Source organism: Peromyscus californicus, unplaced genomic scaffold (genome assembly GCF_007827085.1).
Source record: "Peromyscus californicus insignis strain IS unplaced genomic scaffold, ASM782708v3 Scaffold_6__1_contigs__length_162567912, whole genome shotgun sequence".
NCBI lineage: Eukaryota > Metazoa > Chordata > Mammalia > Rodentia > Cricetidae > Peromyscus > Peromyscus californicus.
In genome coordinates, this window is record NW_026294584.1 from 109,679,146 (window position 1) to 109,692,863 (window position 13,718).

A 13,718-nucleotide genomic window follows, 5' to 3' on the forward strand; every position below is an offset into this window, starting at 1 on the left:
TTTAGAGAACATCATGCTCCCTCCTTTGATTCCTGAAACCTGAGAATGTTACTTTGCAAAAGAGGCTGAGCAGATAGGATAAGGGATCTTAAGAGCTAGGATTTCTTGGATCATCAGGTGAACTCAGTCTAATCCCAAGCATCCTTACACCAAGAGGGAAGGAAAGCAGCCGGACCCAGGAGCCCTGAAAACTCCAGGCTGAAGGAGAAGCCACAAGCCAGCTAATGCAAATGACAGTGTGCTGCAGAGAGCATGCCGCTTGGCATCTTCGCTGTAGCCCAGGCGGTCCCTTCCCATAATTCTTGCCAAGGTACATTTACCATTAAGAGTGTGATGGCGTGTCATAGAAACGGCAGTAACTATAATAGCGTGCCCGCCTTCAGGTTTATCTGTTAAGAGGAATCTGCAGATTGATGATTCGGGCTTCCATTCTCCTTTGAATCACGACTCACTACTGTGATGGAGAAGTACAGAAGTGGGAGGCCTTTGGTTTGTATAACGATTCTTAAATGTTTACTGCCAGGGCCTACAGGTCAATATAATGATTTCTGTTGAGAAGACTGTTCACTTAGCTGCAGTCTGGGTTACCGGGGGCAGTGTTGGTTTCTCAAGAGAGCCCAGTACCTGCAGAGATTGAAGTTTTTCTTATGGTTCTTATAGAGTGGTTGTGTAAGTGAGGGGAGCCACTTAAGGAAGAAAGGTTTGGAAACTGTCTCAATACAAGAAATATAGGTAGGATTTCCAAATTGCTATTCACCAACAGGTACAGTTCCATATATGACCAGAAGATGGCAGGCTTGATGCACAAATGAACCGTGGAGTTGTAGAGGTTTTCTTCATTTTAAATGGTGGCATGGAAAGATATGTTAGCTATTAATTGAAGCCTGCTTTCTAAAGAGAATTTGGGGAGCTAGAAAAAGAAAGTAGCATAAGATGGAAGTAAACTGCTTTTCAAAAGTCTCTATTGTTGTACTGTTTCCCTGATGCTCTTTGTAGCAATCTGCTATGAGTTTATTCTAGAAAGCCCAACATTGATTTCTCTTCATCTATACTTGATCTCTGGTTGGCTCTATTTGACATAGTATGGGGTTTCTGTTTGACTTCTGGGGTTTCAGAGTTGCCATCTGAAGTATGAGGAATTCACTAATTTAAAATTAGCCGAGTTCCTCGAATGCTTGTAAGCATGGCACACTTTTAACGAAGATAACAGCGTCCCTGTGTGAAACTTTGAGTGTGTCTGCAGTGAGAGAGCAGAAGGAAGTTGTGAACCCCTGGCAGACATGTGTTGAAGGTGTGGAACCTGGCTGTGGCAAGGAAGAACCAGAGATTTTAGCATCATCCCCCACCATCTCTTGTCTCTGTCCTATCATCCCCCACCCTCTCGTGTGTGTGTGTGTGTGTGTGTGTGTGTGTGTGTGTGTGTGTGTGTGTGTGTATGCATATTCAAACACATGCCGTGGTGTGCACGTGGATGTCAGAAGACAGCTTAGAGGTTCCATTCTGTCCGCCACAGTGTCGTCTCAGGACGCCAGGCTTGGCAGCAAGCTCCTCTACCTGTTGAACCATCTCCCCAGTCTTCACTTATTTCCTTACTGTGATGCTAAAGGTTACTAGAATTATTCACTTCCATACATTTATGGCTTATCAGTTTTCTCTTGTATTTAATAGATGGTTGGGTTGCCCCCCAGAACAGTAAGCTAACTTTCAGAGAAGTTTTTTTCCAAGAAAGAAAACTCTTGGTAGCTGCATCAGTATTCAGCCAACATTTAACCATAACTTTTGTCATATTCCTGGTATTAATTCTAATGAGCCCAGCATTCTGTTTTCTTTTTAAGTTGATGAAAGATGGGTGCACATGTATTTCTCTTTGTCTGTCTCTGTTTCTGTGTCTGTCTCTGCTGTCTTTCTGTCTGTCTGTCTCTCTCTATGTCTCTGTGTCTCCTCTCCTGTAGGCTATACTGGCCTTCACTCTTGACTCCCCTGTCTCTCCTTCTGAGTTTTAGAATTATAGGTATGAATCGTCATGCTCAGTTCCATATATATTTTCTTTATGTAAAGCCATTTTGATAGAACTTTACCACGTGAAACATTCTCGAGTTTGAGGAAGATGCCACCATCCCAAGTGTGTGAGGAGAGTGTGCCACAGAGCAGATGTTCCAGGAGACTTGGGGACAGAGTTTCTTGCATTTCCTGTCACAGACCTGCAGCACCCAGACATGCTTTGTTCTTGTGCAGTCTCTGTTGTTCCTCACACTCAAATTGAAGAAAAATCAGAAAACCAAATGGAAGGCGTGGGGGGAGCTGGAGGAGGGAGACGAGACATTTCTTTGTAGACTGTCTTGGGCCTGAATTGCCATGCTACAGAAGTCAGACGCCATGCTGGGGCCTTTGTACTAGACGATGGCTGAGACTTTTTTTCATCTGAGAACCTTTTCCAAGTTCTTCTCTGTTTCCGTATTTTTAAGAAATAAAAATGTAATCTAAGAGGATGAAGGGTTATGAAGCGTGAAGTTCCATAAATATTTATGCTGAACCTCAGAAGTGGACAGCTCCTATTTCCCTGCCGTATTGGGGTCATATTTCATTGTTGACCTCCGGAATTGGAAAGCACAAGGCATTAGTGTGCCCTTTTCTTTCTCTTCTCTTTCATTTATTTATGTGTTTTCATTCTGCGCTGAGTTGTAGATGTTGGGAGCTTGCCTTTAGGTTCTGTCAGTGTCAGTGGACTTAATTTTGCATCTCAGTTTTCTGTGGGTTTCGGAAAGTTCACACTCTTACCCAAAGAAGCAGTTCATATGTAGTTTTAAGCCTCTGGGGAGCTGTCCGCGCGGCTCTGCCGTAGATCATTGCTAACTTAAACACAGACATGGTTGTCAGAGCAGTATTATCTTGCATCTACAAGTGCATTTTAATTTGGCCCCTTCATTTTATGTACTCCCTCACATAAAGTCTCTGGTCCACAGAACTTATACGTGATAATTGCAAAGAATTGAGAAAATATGGATAAGCAGGAAAAAAATACCTGTAATCCTACTGTATTTTTTTCTAGTCTTTTTATCAAAATATGTATGAGCTGTAGCAGGAATCTTAAAAAGTCTTATTAATAAAAATCAAACCTGAAGCCAGGTATTGGGGTGAATGCTGGAAGATCAGAGAGGCAGAACAAGCCACAGCCACCTCACCTTGCCAATTCCTCAGCTGATCCTGTTTCCTCAGACTGGAAGCCTCAGTTCTCATCCAAATAGATCTCAGCTGAACTGTTGCTCAAAAGCCTAAAAGCTTAACCAGCATCTAGTTCCTCATCCTCACGCCTTAAATACCTTTCTGCTTTCTGCCATCAATTCCTGGGATTAAAGGCGTGAGTCACCATGTCTAGCTGTTTCCAATGTGGCCTTGAACTCACAGAGATCCAGGCAGAGCTAGGATTAAAGGCGTGTGTGCCACTATTTTCTGGCTTCTATATCTAGTGGCTGTTCTGGTCTCTGACCCCAGATAAGTTTATATTTTGGGGAATACAATACCACCACAATGGACATTTCATAGAAAGATAGTTGAAAAATAAGGGAATATTGGTAAAGATACTTGTGTGGAAATGCATAACTTTTTGGTGTTTTGTTCCTTCTTGGTAGTTTAATTTCCTTTTTATGTACAACAATACAAAAATATTATCTATAACAGTTTTCCTTTTCTTCAGTTGGTTGGTGAGGTTGGTAGATATTTTTCTCACTCTCAAGGTACTCATGGCTCAGTAGAAAAAAAAATTTTAAATTATAAGTTAGTAAGTAGGACTGGGGAGGCGGCTTAGTGGGTAAGAGTGCTTGCTGTGAAAACAAGAGGATCTGAGTTCAAATCCTCAGCACCCATGTAAAAGCCAGAAATAACTACATGTGCTTATAACCCCATTATTGGGAGGCAGTGCTGTGAAGATTACTGGGGCTCCCTGGCCAGCTAGCCAGCCTAGCTGAAATGGCAAGCTTCAGGTTCTAGGAGAGACCCTGTCTGTCTCAACATATAAAGGTAACAAGCATTTGAGGAAGGTGTTGACCTCAGGCCTCAGATGCACATGCACACAAGTATTGTGGAGTATTGCTTTAACTAAGGAGGTAAAGGTGTAGTACATTTGTTTATGCTGCATTTGTGTAAAGATGTGCTGCTTTGCCTGCCTAAGGCACCTGATTGGTCTAATAAAAATCCGAATGGCCAATAGCTACGCAGTAGAGGGATAGGTGGGGCTGACGGGCAGAGAGAATAAGTAGAAGGAGGAATCTAGGCTCAAGAGAACAGAAAGAGAGAATCAGGGTGAAAAAGAGAGAGATGCCTGGGGCCAGCCAGACGCTGAGTAAGACATACAGAATGAAAGAAAGGCTAAAAGCCCTCAGGCAAAACGTAGATGAAGAGAAACAGATTAAATTAAGTTATAAGAGCTAGTGGGACAAGCATAAGATAAGGCCGAGCATTCACAATTAATAATAAATCTCCATATCATGATTTGGGGGCTAGAGGTCCAAGAAAGCCTGCTACACACAAGTGCTTGTGTACTTGTACACACACACACACACACACACACACACACACAAAGTGAATAAGTGCAAAATGTCATGTAAGAGTTTGTTTAGGAATTAAGAATAATGAAGGACCTTTTTTTGTGATATACAAGGTATAGTAATGAAAAACTATAGAAAAAAATTATAGATTAAGGGGTCAGGAGGGATTGCTCAGTGGGCAAGAATAATTCTGTGAAAGCAAGTGGAAGTGTGCTCAAATCCCAATACCCATGTAAAAGCCATATATAGTCGTATATGCCAGTAACCCTAATGTTGGAGGGTGGTAGCATTCCTGTCTGGATGCCTAGCTGGATCAGTGAGCTTTAGGTTCAGGGAGAGAGAGAGGGGTGGGGAGACAGAGACAGACAGACTCTGTCTTGACAAGAAAAACAATAAAACAGCTTTAAGTGAAACAATAGAAAAGATATCCAGTGTCATCCTCTGACCTCTTCATGTACACCCATAGGCGCATGAGCTTGCCCAAGTGTACACACATACTACATATATATCATAACACATACAACACATAAAAATAGTATCTAGTGGATACCATAAAAAGATCGATGAAGGAGAATCACACATATATACATACAATTTTATAAATATATGTTTATTTATTAGTCAGGAAATAAAAGTGCAACAGTTAGGAGCAGAGTGAAGTTGAAGGAAGTCAGCAGAATGCTTAAGAGGTCACTCAGAGTATCCCAGGAGTGGTCTGAAGCCCCTCTGTTCACGTCATTGGCTTGGGGTCATTTGGTACAGGAATGGTTCCATGAAGGATAGAACTGGCCAGGGCTCCTGCCTACCCTTTCATAGCCTCTGTGTCTTCATATATGATCCCACTTTTCCCCAAGTTGCCAACTTCTGTCTTGCTGTTACCATGGTAACAGAATACTGACTTGGATATAATGGTCCTGACCTTTGCTGGACATATGTGTCTTGAGCCTCCCTAACAAAGGAGGTGGCCATATCACACTGATGTAGCCAACAGTGCAAGGGGATATCTGCTGGGAGGACACCCCCACCCCCAAGAGGAGCATATTTTTATGACCAGGTATGTTGGTCGATGAGAGGTGCTGGAGATCAGCCCTTCTTTTCTGCTTGAGGCCACTTGTGGCAGTGTGGGAGGACATAAGGTTAGATAGCCTGGGTCTATATTAAGTGTTGAACTGCCTATCACCAAACAAGTTTACAGACATAGTTATGACTTAGGATTGCTGTTAGTACTGTCTCTGATCCACAACACTTAGAATACATGGGAGTCTGGAGTATGTGGGTCTGGAAATGCACATGAAGGAAGGCCACAAAAAGAGCCTCAATGGGGCCTGTGTCTCTGGGTGATCTGGGTGATCTCAGGAGCACTGGGCCTGTGTCTCCGGGTGATCTCAGGAGCACTGGGTCTGTGTCTCCGGGTGTTCTCAGGAGCACTGGGCCTGTGTCTCTGGGTGATCTGGGTGATTACAGGAGGAGCATGGCTGAGATTCCACAACTGGTCTGCCCCCTACACTGACACTGAACTTTGACACCTCATTGTAGCATGAATCTTATTAATAAAATCAAACCTGAGGCAGGTATTAGGGTGAAATACTGGAAGATCAGAGAGACAGAACAAGCCACATCTATCTCACCTCGTCGGCTCCTCAGCTGGTCTTGTTTCCTCAGACTGAAAGCCTCTGAGTCCTCATCCAGAATGAGTCTCAGCTGAATTGTGTTGCTAGAAGCCTGAATGCTTAACCAGGCCAAATGCTTAACCAGCCAAAATGCCTAACCAGCCAAATGCTTCTAGTTTCTGGTCCTCACGCCTTATAAACCTTTCTGCTTTCTACCACCACTCCCTGGGATTAAAGGCTGCTTTCTGGGATTAAAGGCATGAGTCACCATGCCTGGCTGTTTCCAATGCGGCCTTGAACTCACAGAGATCCAGAGGGATTTCTGTCTCTGGAATGCTAGGATTAAAGGCGTGTGCTAACATTTTCTAGCCTAAGTATCTTGTGGCTTTTCTGTTCTCTGACCCCAGATAAGTTTATTAAGGTACACAATATTTTGGGGAACACAGTACCACCACACCTCATCCGTGGGTGCCGATGCAGCTCCTGGGAATGAGGATGAAGCTGTTTTAGCAGACTCGTTGGAAGTGCAGTCCAGAATGCAGATGTAATTTGACATACTGCGTCCACACACGTCCATAATATTGACATTTCGGTGTGTAACCAGGGTAGAATACACAATGGGATAGTATGGTACTTCTTTACACTGCCTTTTCCAGATCTGGTGTATGTGACCCTTTCGGCGCGTCTCAGTTGTCTCGGCTCCTTTGTTGGTTCCCAGTGGCCTGGGTAGCCTCTGCCTCGAGGACTGGCCAGTGCCACTTTGAACTCAGACTGGCTGGCTGTGTGTAGCCTCTGGGCGGCCTGTCACAGAGCAGCCTAGACAGCGTGGTGCTCCCTGCAGCCGCCTGGCCTGCCTGCCCTTCTGCTTTACTGACCACTTCTTGTCTTGCCTGTCCTTCAAGAGCTGGTGCTCCTCAGGGCTCCATCCTGGGTGATCTGTTGTTCCTCTGGTGCCAGCCCCCATCTGACCTCTCGGGGCTTCCGTAGTTTGAGCCATGGTATTTTTCTTGTTTGCTAGCTGTATTAGTCAGGGTTCTCCAAGGAGCAGAACTGATAGAATGAACTAATGTATACCTACATATTAGTAAGGGATTTATTAGATCAGCTTAACAGGCTGTGGTCTGAGTGGTTTTAACAAACCAAATCTGAGAGTTTATTCCTGTCTTTTCCTTTGAATCTGACCCCTCTTCTCTAAGCCGTATTTATTTCCTGGCATCTTCCATCATCTTTCGTGGCAGTCTTTTAGCTTGTCTCCTGCCTTGCAGCTGATAGTTGAATCTTGCTTTTCTTGTCTCTCACACTGCACCACAGTCTTGGCATAGGTCATCGAGTCTCTGCTTAAACTCTGACTTTCTTGGTCTGTGGCATGAAGCTCAAGCTGTGTGTGATGGTGGCTGGAGCCTCCTCATCTGATTGCCTGGAGCTCCTGACCATGACCTGATGCTTTGATAATAGGTTATGGCTTGGGTGGCCACCATCTGAGGGAGGCTGTGTTGACACAGGCTGCCATGGCCCCCTTAAGCACTCTGCCTTGTGCTCATGTGCTTTTCCCCTTTCATTTCCTCTCCCCACCTTCCCTTGCACCTTTCTTGCCAGCTCCTTCTGGCTCATTTGGAAGGTTCTTCAACTGAATAGTCTCCAACAGTTTCCCCTATATACCCAATACCCCACTGCCGTCGACCTCCCTTCTCTTTCCATGATTCTGAAATCCTTGTCTACCTCCCCCTCCCCTCATTTATTAGAGACAGGGCATTGTTTCTTTTCTCCTCCTCTTCTCCTTTCTTCTTCTATTTCTTCTTTGACAGGACAGTGTTTCACGTAGCCCAGGCTGACCTTGAACTCCTTACATAGTTGAGGATGACCTTGAACCTTGTGATTCCAAGTTCTGGTATTATAGGCATGCACCAACACACTGGTCACAGCACCAATACACTGGCTAAGAGGGCAAACCTTATTCATCATTACAGTGGAGGTCATGTGCAGTGTCTGCCCCCATATCATTTTTGGAAATGAGTTAATTTTGAGGGGAGATTGGGTGGAAAGATGTTGGACTCCACTGCAGATATTTTTTGGGTATTGTGGGATTCAAATACTTGGTGAGTGAAGAAATGGAAATTAAATTTTATTGTTTTATAAATGTCTATTTTGGGAGAGATGTAATTTGAGGTAATGATTCCTTCATTAGAACCATATCTGTTGTGTGTCAACAAAAAGCTTCAGTGCTTTAAGCTTTCAGAGACTGTATCCATGCCAGCTGGGTCCATAGCACATACAGATACATCATGTCACCTTTGTCCTTGCGTCTTGGAGTGCTGAGGCATACATCTGTGCTGTGCTAAGGATAGTACCAAAGAAGAATTTGTCACTGTTTATACCTAGAGCAAACTACTGTTTGCTTTTATAAATAAAGTTTTATTAGAACAAGCACAAACTGTTATTCACATGTCATTGTCTATGGCTTCTTTGTACTAAAAACAATGTGGTTGAACCATTGTAACAGAGGCCTTGAAGCTTGCAGAGTCTAAAATGTTTGCCACTAATGTTTTTGACATCAAAAGTTTTTAACTCTTAGAGCCATTTAATTTTGGAAAGAACAAAACCTCTTTTGCTATATCCAATTAGATTAGAATCTGTGATTAGAAATTAGAAGAATCTGCTTTGGAAGAAGTAAGCCTCAGCTGCATGAAGCTGTTGATAACAATTCTCCCCCAGCAGCCTTCATAGCTCTGTGAAGCGTAGCCAGCTGGGAAAAATCTACCCTGTTAGCACCAGCTTGATTTCTCCCTGTCCTGTGACCCAAGTGTGTATTGTCTTCAGAAGTTCTGGTGGGCAACCAAGAACAGTGGCAAAAGCTTGTTGTCTTGGAGGTCTCCAGGATACTCTCATGAACTACTCAAGCGGAGGTATTCCATACCTGACACTGGGCTTTTATTTGGGCAAGCTATGGCTTTTGGAGAAGCATTATGTCCTTGGGTAACTCCAAGGAAACATGTTTATATGAGAGTGGGGGGGGGGGAGTGTGTGTGTGTATTTAGGACTCTTAATTGACCTGACAAGATAATACATCTGTGTAATAATGGCATGGATGTTATGGGAGTAACCAACTGTTTCTTGTTTAGATTTAAAGCCTATTCAACAGGAGGAAACACATATAATTATGGCCAAGAACCCATGGTTGGGAGGCACATAGGCCCCAAGGGTAAACCTATTATTTTGATAAATGGACAAAGTATGGAACTGCCCTCTAAAGTCATATCTCTATACTCATAGATTAGTGTAGCATAGCATCAAAGATACTTCTCTCTTCAGAGGATAGCAATTAACAAAGAAACTCACAACTGGTCAAAATGCTGTGGCATGCTCAGCTAGAAATGGTACATCTACACCACATCCCCTCCTCCCAAGACTCAGGAAATGTCATGGAAGAAGGGGCAGGAAGATTTTAAGAGATCAAGAAGGACTGGGGCAAGCAGTGTCTTTTAGACAAGACTCACAGAACCTGTGGTTGCCTGCATAAGACCTACACAAGATCAACATTCTAGCTTGGAGTGGAGGGGGGCTCACCAAGCCCTACTCCTAGCCGAGAAACTTTAGAGAGTTGATGGCCCCTGAGGGAGGAAGAGGAGGGAGAGGTAGTTTTGTTAGGAGCATGGCCCCTGGTAGGTCAACCGTGCTCCAGTGGATAGTGCCACACCTATACACATGTAGGCAGCACTAACTAGACTCATGGGTTATTTAAAAAAACAAAAAGGACAGGACGTAAGGTTGGGAGGGGATTATGTTGGAGGTAGATAATCATATCTTATTGTATACATGTATGAAATTCTTAAAGAATTGATAAAAATACTATATTTTTAAAGGAAAAAAGATAAGCTTTGGCCAGGCATGTTAGTACACGTGTGCCTGTAATCCTAGCATTTTGGAGGTTGAGGTAAGAGGATTATGGGCTAAAGGCTAGCCTAGTCTACATAATGAGAGCAGTTCTGTTTTGCGACAGTTTGTCTTGTGTACTAGAGATTGAACCTAGGGCACACGTGCTAGGTAATGGCTGTACAGCTCATTTACACGGGTAAATGGCCCGTGTCCTCAGCCCTCTTACTTTAGTTTTTGACGCACAGTCTTGCTAAGTTGTCCAGGGAGGCCTTAAACTTTGGATCCTCCTCTCCTAGCCACCCCAGAAACTGGCATTATAGACCTGTGCCACCAAGCCTTGCCATATGTGTCACTGTGTGGGAGCCCACCAGGAAACTGAGCTTGCTTTACCCAGCAGGACTGCATTAAAGGATTGCTTGACCACCTGCCTGGTCACCAGGTGTTTGGAAGGGTCTGCATTTGGCTGTGTTGGGGGCAGGTCTTTCACTCCACCCCTTGGCATTCCTTTAAAAAGCCCTTTAGAAGAGACAGAAGGGGCAGGTGGGTTAGTATCCAGGCCCTCCCGAGGCTATCCTGTGTTTCTATTTTTCTCCCTCTCTCCCCTCTATATTTCTATCCAAATATCCCTCACTCTTCAAGAGTACCCGGGAGAGGGGGGGAAGGTAGGGGATGATCCCCCACATTACTTGAAGAAAGATTATCTGCATTTCTTGCCATCCCTTACATATAAATATATATTCATATTCTAAAAGCTGAAATTTAGTGTCGTCAAGCGTATGTAAGATATTGGACACCAAGATGTAGAAAGTATTTGTCCATCTGGAATATCGCTGTGCTGAGACTTCAGCTCATGTCTTCCCTTTAAACAGTTCAACGGTTCCTTTGTGTCTTCTTCCCCGTGACTGGGTACCCGTCCCCACTCCTGCCTTCTGGTTTGAACAGTTGCTTAGTCTTCTATTTCTGAAAGTAGGCTGCCAGCCTTTACGGCGTTGAACCCTCTTCACTTCCCTGAAGACAGTTTAAGAATTGCTTGTTGACTTAGCTAGGTGTGAAGTTGGCTCATCAGGACCAGTGTCGGCTGGAATGGTGGTGCTGGATGACTTCGGTTGTGTGGTGGGAAGGCCTAGGTGCCAGGCTTGCTTGAGAGTTGGTGGAGACTGGTATGAGGTGGGGAAGAATAGGGGTGCCAGCTTCCAGTCAGCCTTGCCTCTCCTGGTGTGTTACTGCTGGTCAAGCAAAGGTTGTTCTGGTAGATTCCTTGGTGAAACAGGGTTGAATAGTTGATTATTGTGTGACATACTGTTCTGTGAGTGGGGGATTCATGAGAATTTCCTTTCTACTACTGAGTGGTGTGTACATATGCGTGGAATGTGGTGTCCAGAGGTGAGTAGATCTCATTCAGAGGAGAGTTTGGCACTGATGACACTGTGTGTCCTCTAAGGTTCAAGAATTTTAGGTTAATAAAAGACTTTGACACTTCACATTAAACCTTAAGATTATGTTTGTACTATTAGTTTTGCTTATGAAAAGATACCAGTTTTTGCAACAGCAACTTCCTTTTCAGATATAATTAAATGTGTATATTTTAGGTTGCCTGCTTGATTCGAGTGCCTTCTGAAGTGGTTAAGCAGAGGGCACAGGTGTCTGCTTCTTCAAAAACCTTGCAGATTTTTTCTACTATCTTAAAGGAAGAGGTAAGGCTGCTTTTCGACCCCTCCTTCTCTGTTGAGGGAGATTTTAGTGAGAACACTGGGCTTATTGTAGGGGCCTCGGGAAACTAGGGCGGCTTTAATGTCTAACTACAGTAACTTGTTTGCTGGGACTATCTTTTTCTTTGTTTGTGGATTTTTATTTTCACTTTTTGAAGCAATCACGTATTGAGTACCATTGCAGCATATCCCCTGAATGTGATCTGTCTTAGGTATCAGAATCAGACAAACTCATTGTGAGAAGGAACTAAGATACTCCTTTAGAACATTGCTGCAGAATTTGAGGGCCCATGGGAAAGAAGCAGTATTTAATATGAAAATATAATAGTGGGCTGGTCATTATTACCAGCATCATAATGCTATATGAACTCGTCATTTCTGCCCTGGCATGGGGCACAGGCCTTTAATCCCAGAACTCTGGAGGTGGAGGCAGGTGGGCTTTTTAAGTTTCGAAGCCAGCGTGGTTTACACAGTGAGTTCCAGGCTAACCAGGGCTACATAGTGAGACCCTTAAACAAACAAACAAAAACCAGTAAGAAAATGTTCTTTCTCTTTCTCATCAGTGTTGGCTGTGGTCAGATCTGCCCTTTTAGACACATGGCTACTAGGAATGCTGCTGATTGCTTTTATCAGTTTAGTGGAAGCCTCTGTTGTTCTGTTTTTCTTTGATATATGAGTCAAAGTCTTGCTGTGTTGCCTCCAGTTGGCCTTGAACTTCTGGGGTTATTCATTCTTGCTGCCTGGGCTCCTGAGTGGCTGTGGCTTCTGCCATCATGTAGTGTCTTTTTTTCCCCATGTGAGCCAATCTTAGTTTAGGTTTAAAGAAAAAGTTATTTGTTTTGGAGGTGAGGACTTCCTATGTGGTCCTGACTGGTATTCAGTCTCTTTCCTCATCCTCCTGAGTGCTGGGATGATAGGTCTGTGCCACCATATCCCTCATCTTTCTGGGCTGTTGCCAATTGCAGGAATGAGGTCAGTCCTATGGGCTGCTCATTGGACTATGTGTGTGCTTAAGCATATAACGCTAGGCTTATCTTTAATATATACTTTATTGAGAGATTATTGACCAAGTTCTGAAATAAGTCCTCTTCTTACATTAAAGGATGATGGACTGGCTTTTGGAAATGTATACAATGTAAATGTTTTCAAAAGATAAAATGCTGTTACTTAATACCATGTATCTTGTTTCTTTATTAGAGATGTCAACTTTAAGGGAGCTAACCCCAAGCTTGTGTGTCTTAAGCCGGTTTAGAATGTTTAACTTTAGAAAACTGTGGCCAAGGAATGTCTTAGAACTCAAATTTTAGAGCAGGCGAGTCTCTTTCTAGAATGTTCCTCACAAATCTTTGTTGTTCCAACTTTCTGATTGCTTGGCTCTTGTTTGTTTCAGGGTATCCAAGGACTGTACCGAGGCTACAGAAGCACAGTGTTGAGAGAGGTAATGGGGATATTTTATTTGTGCTGAAATGTGGTGGTATTTTATTTGCGCTTTAATAAATAAAGCTTGCCTAGAGATCAGAGGAAAAACCAAGCCATTATAAGTAAACACAAAAGTCATGCAACGTTAGCACATGCCTTTAATCCTATCAGTTGGCAGGCAGAGATTTGTCTGGATCTCTGTGAGTTCAAGGCCACACTGGAAACAGCCAGGTGTGATGGCACATGCCTTAAATTCCAACACTAGTTAACCATGGAGGTCTGTACAGACAGGAAGTGACAGAGCTGGGCAGGAAGAGGATGTGTTGTAGTTGGACAGAGAGCAAATCAGATGGCAGAACAGCAAGGCATATAGGCGTGGGTAGACAGGAAGTCACTCACATTTGGAAGCTGCGAGTTGGTGAGGTAAGGTTAGTTGTGGCTGTTCGTATTCCTCTGATCTCTCTCAGGCTTTAACCCCAATTTTTGGCTCCATGTTTTTTATTTAATAAGATCATTTAGAAATTCATCTACAAGGTAACCCAGTTACTACTCTTCAAGTCCTG

General features: G+C 43.6%; 1 protein-coding gene across 7 annotated transcripts in view; it reads left to right on the forward strand.

The window, feature by feature from the left end:
• Slc25a26 (solute carrier family 25 member 26) overlaps positions 1 to 13,718 on the forward strand; it is a 124,668-nt gene that overhangs the window by 30,783 nt on the left and 80,167 nt on the right. For 4 of the 7 annotated variants that reach the window (XM_052721762.1, XM_052721767.1, XM_052721763.1 and 1 more), the window contains 2 exons: positions 11,617 to 11,721; positions 13,127 to 13,174. The exons of 1 other annotated variant lie outside the window; for it this stretch is intronic. In XM_052721762.1, coding sequence (XP_052577722.1) covers positions 11,617 to 11,721; positions 13,127 to 13,174 — 153 coding nt within the window. The remainder of the gene's footprint in view (positions 1 to 11,616; positions 11,722 to 13,126; positions 13,175 to 13,718) is intronic. 2 more of the 7 variants (XM_052721764.1, XM_052721765.1) reach the window with 1 other exon arrangement.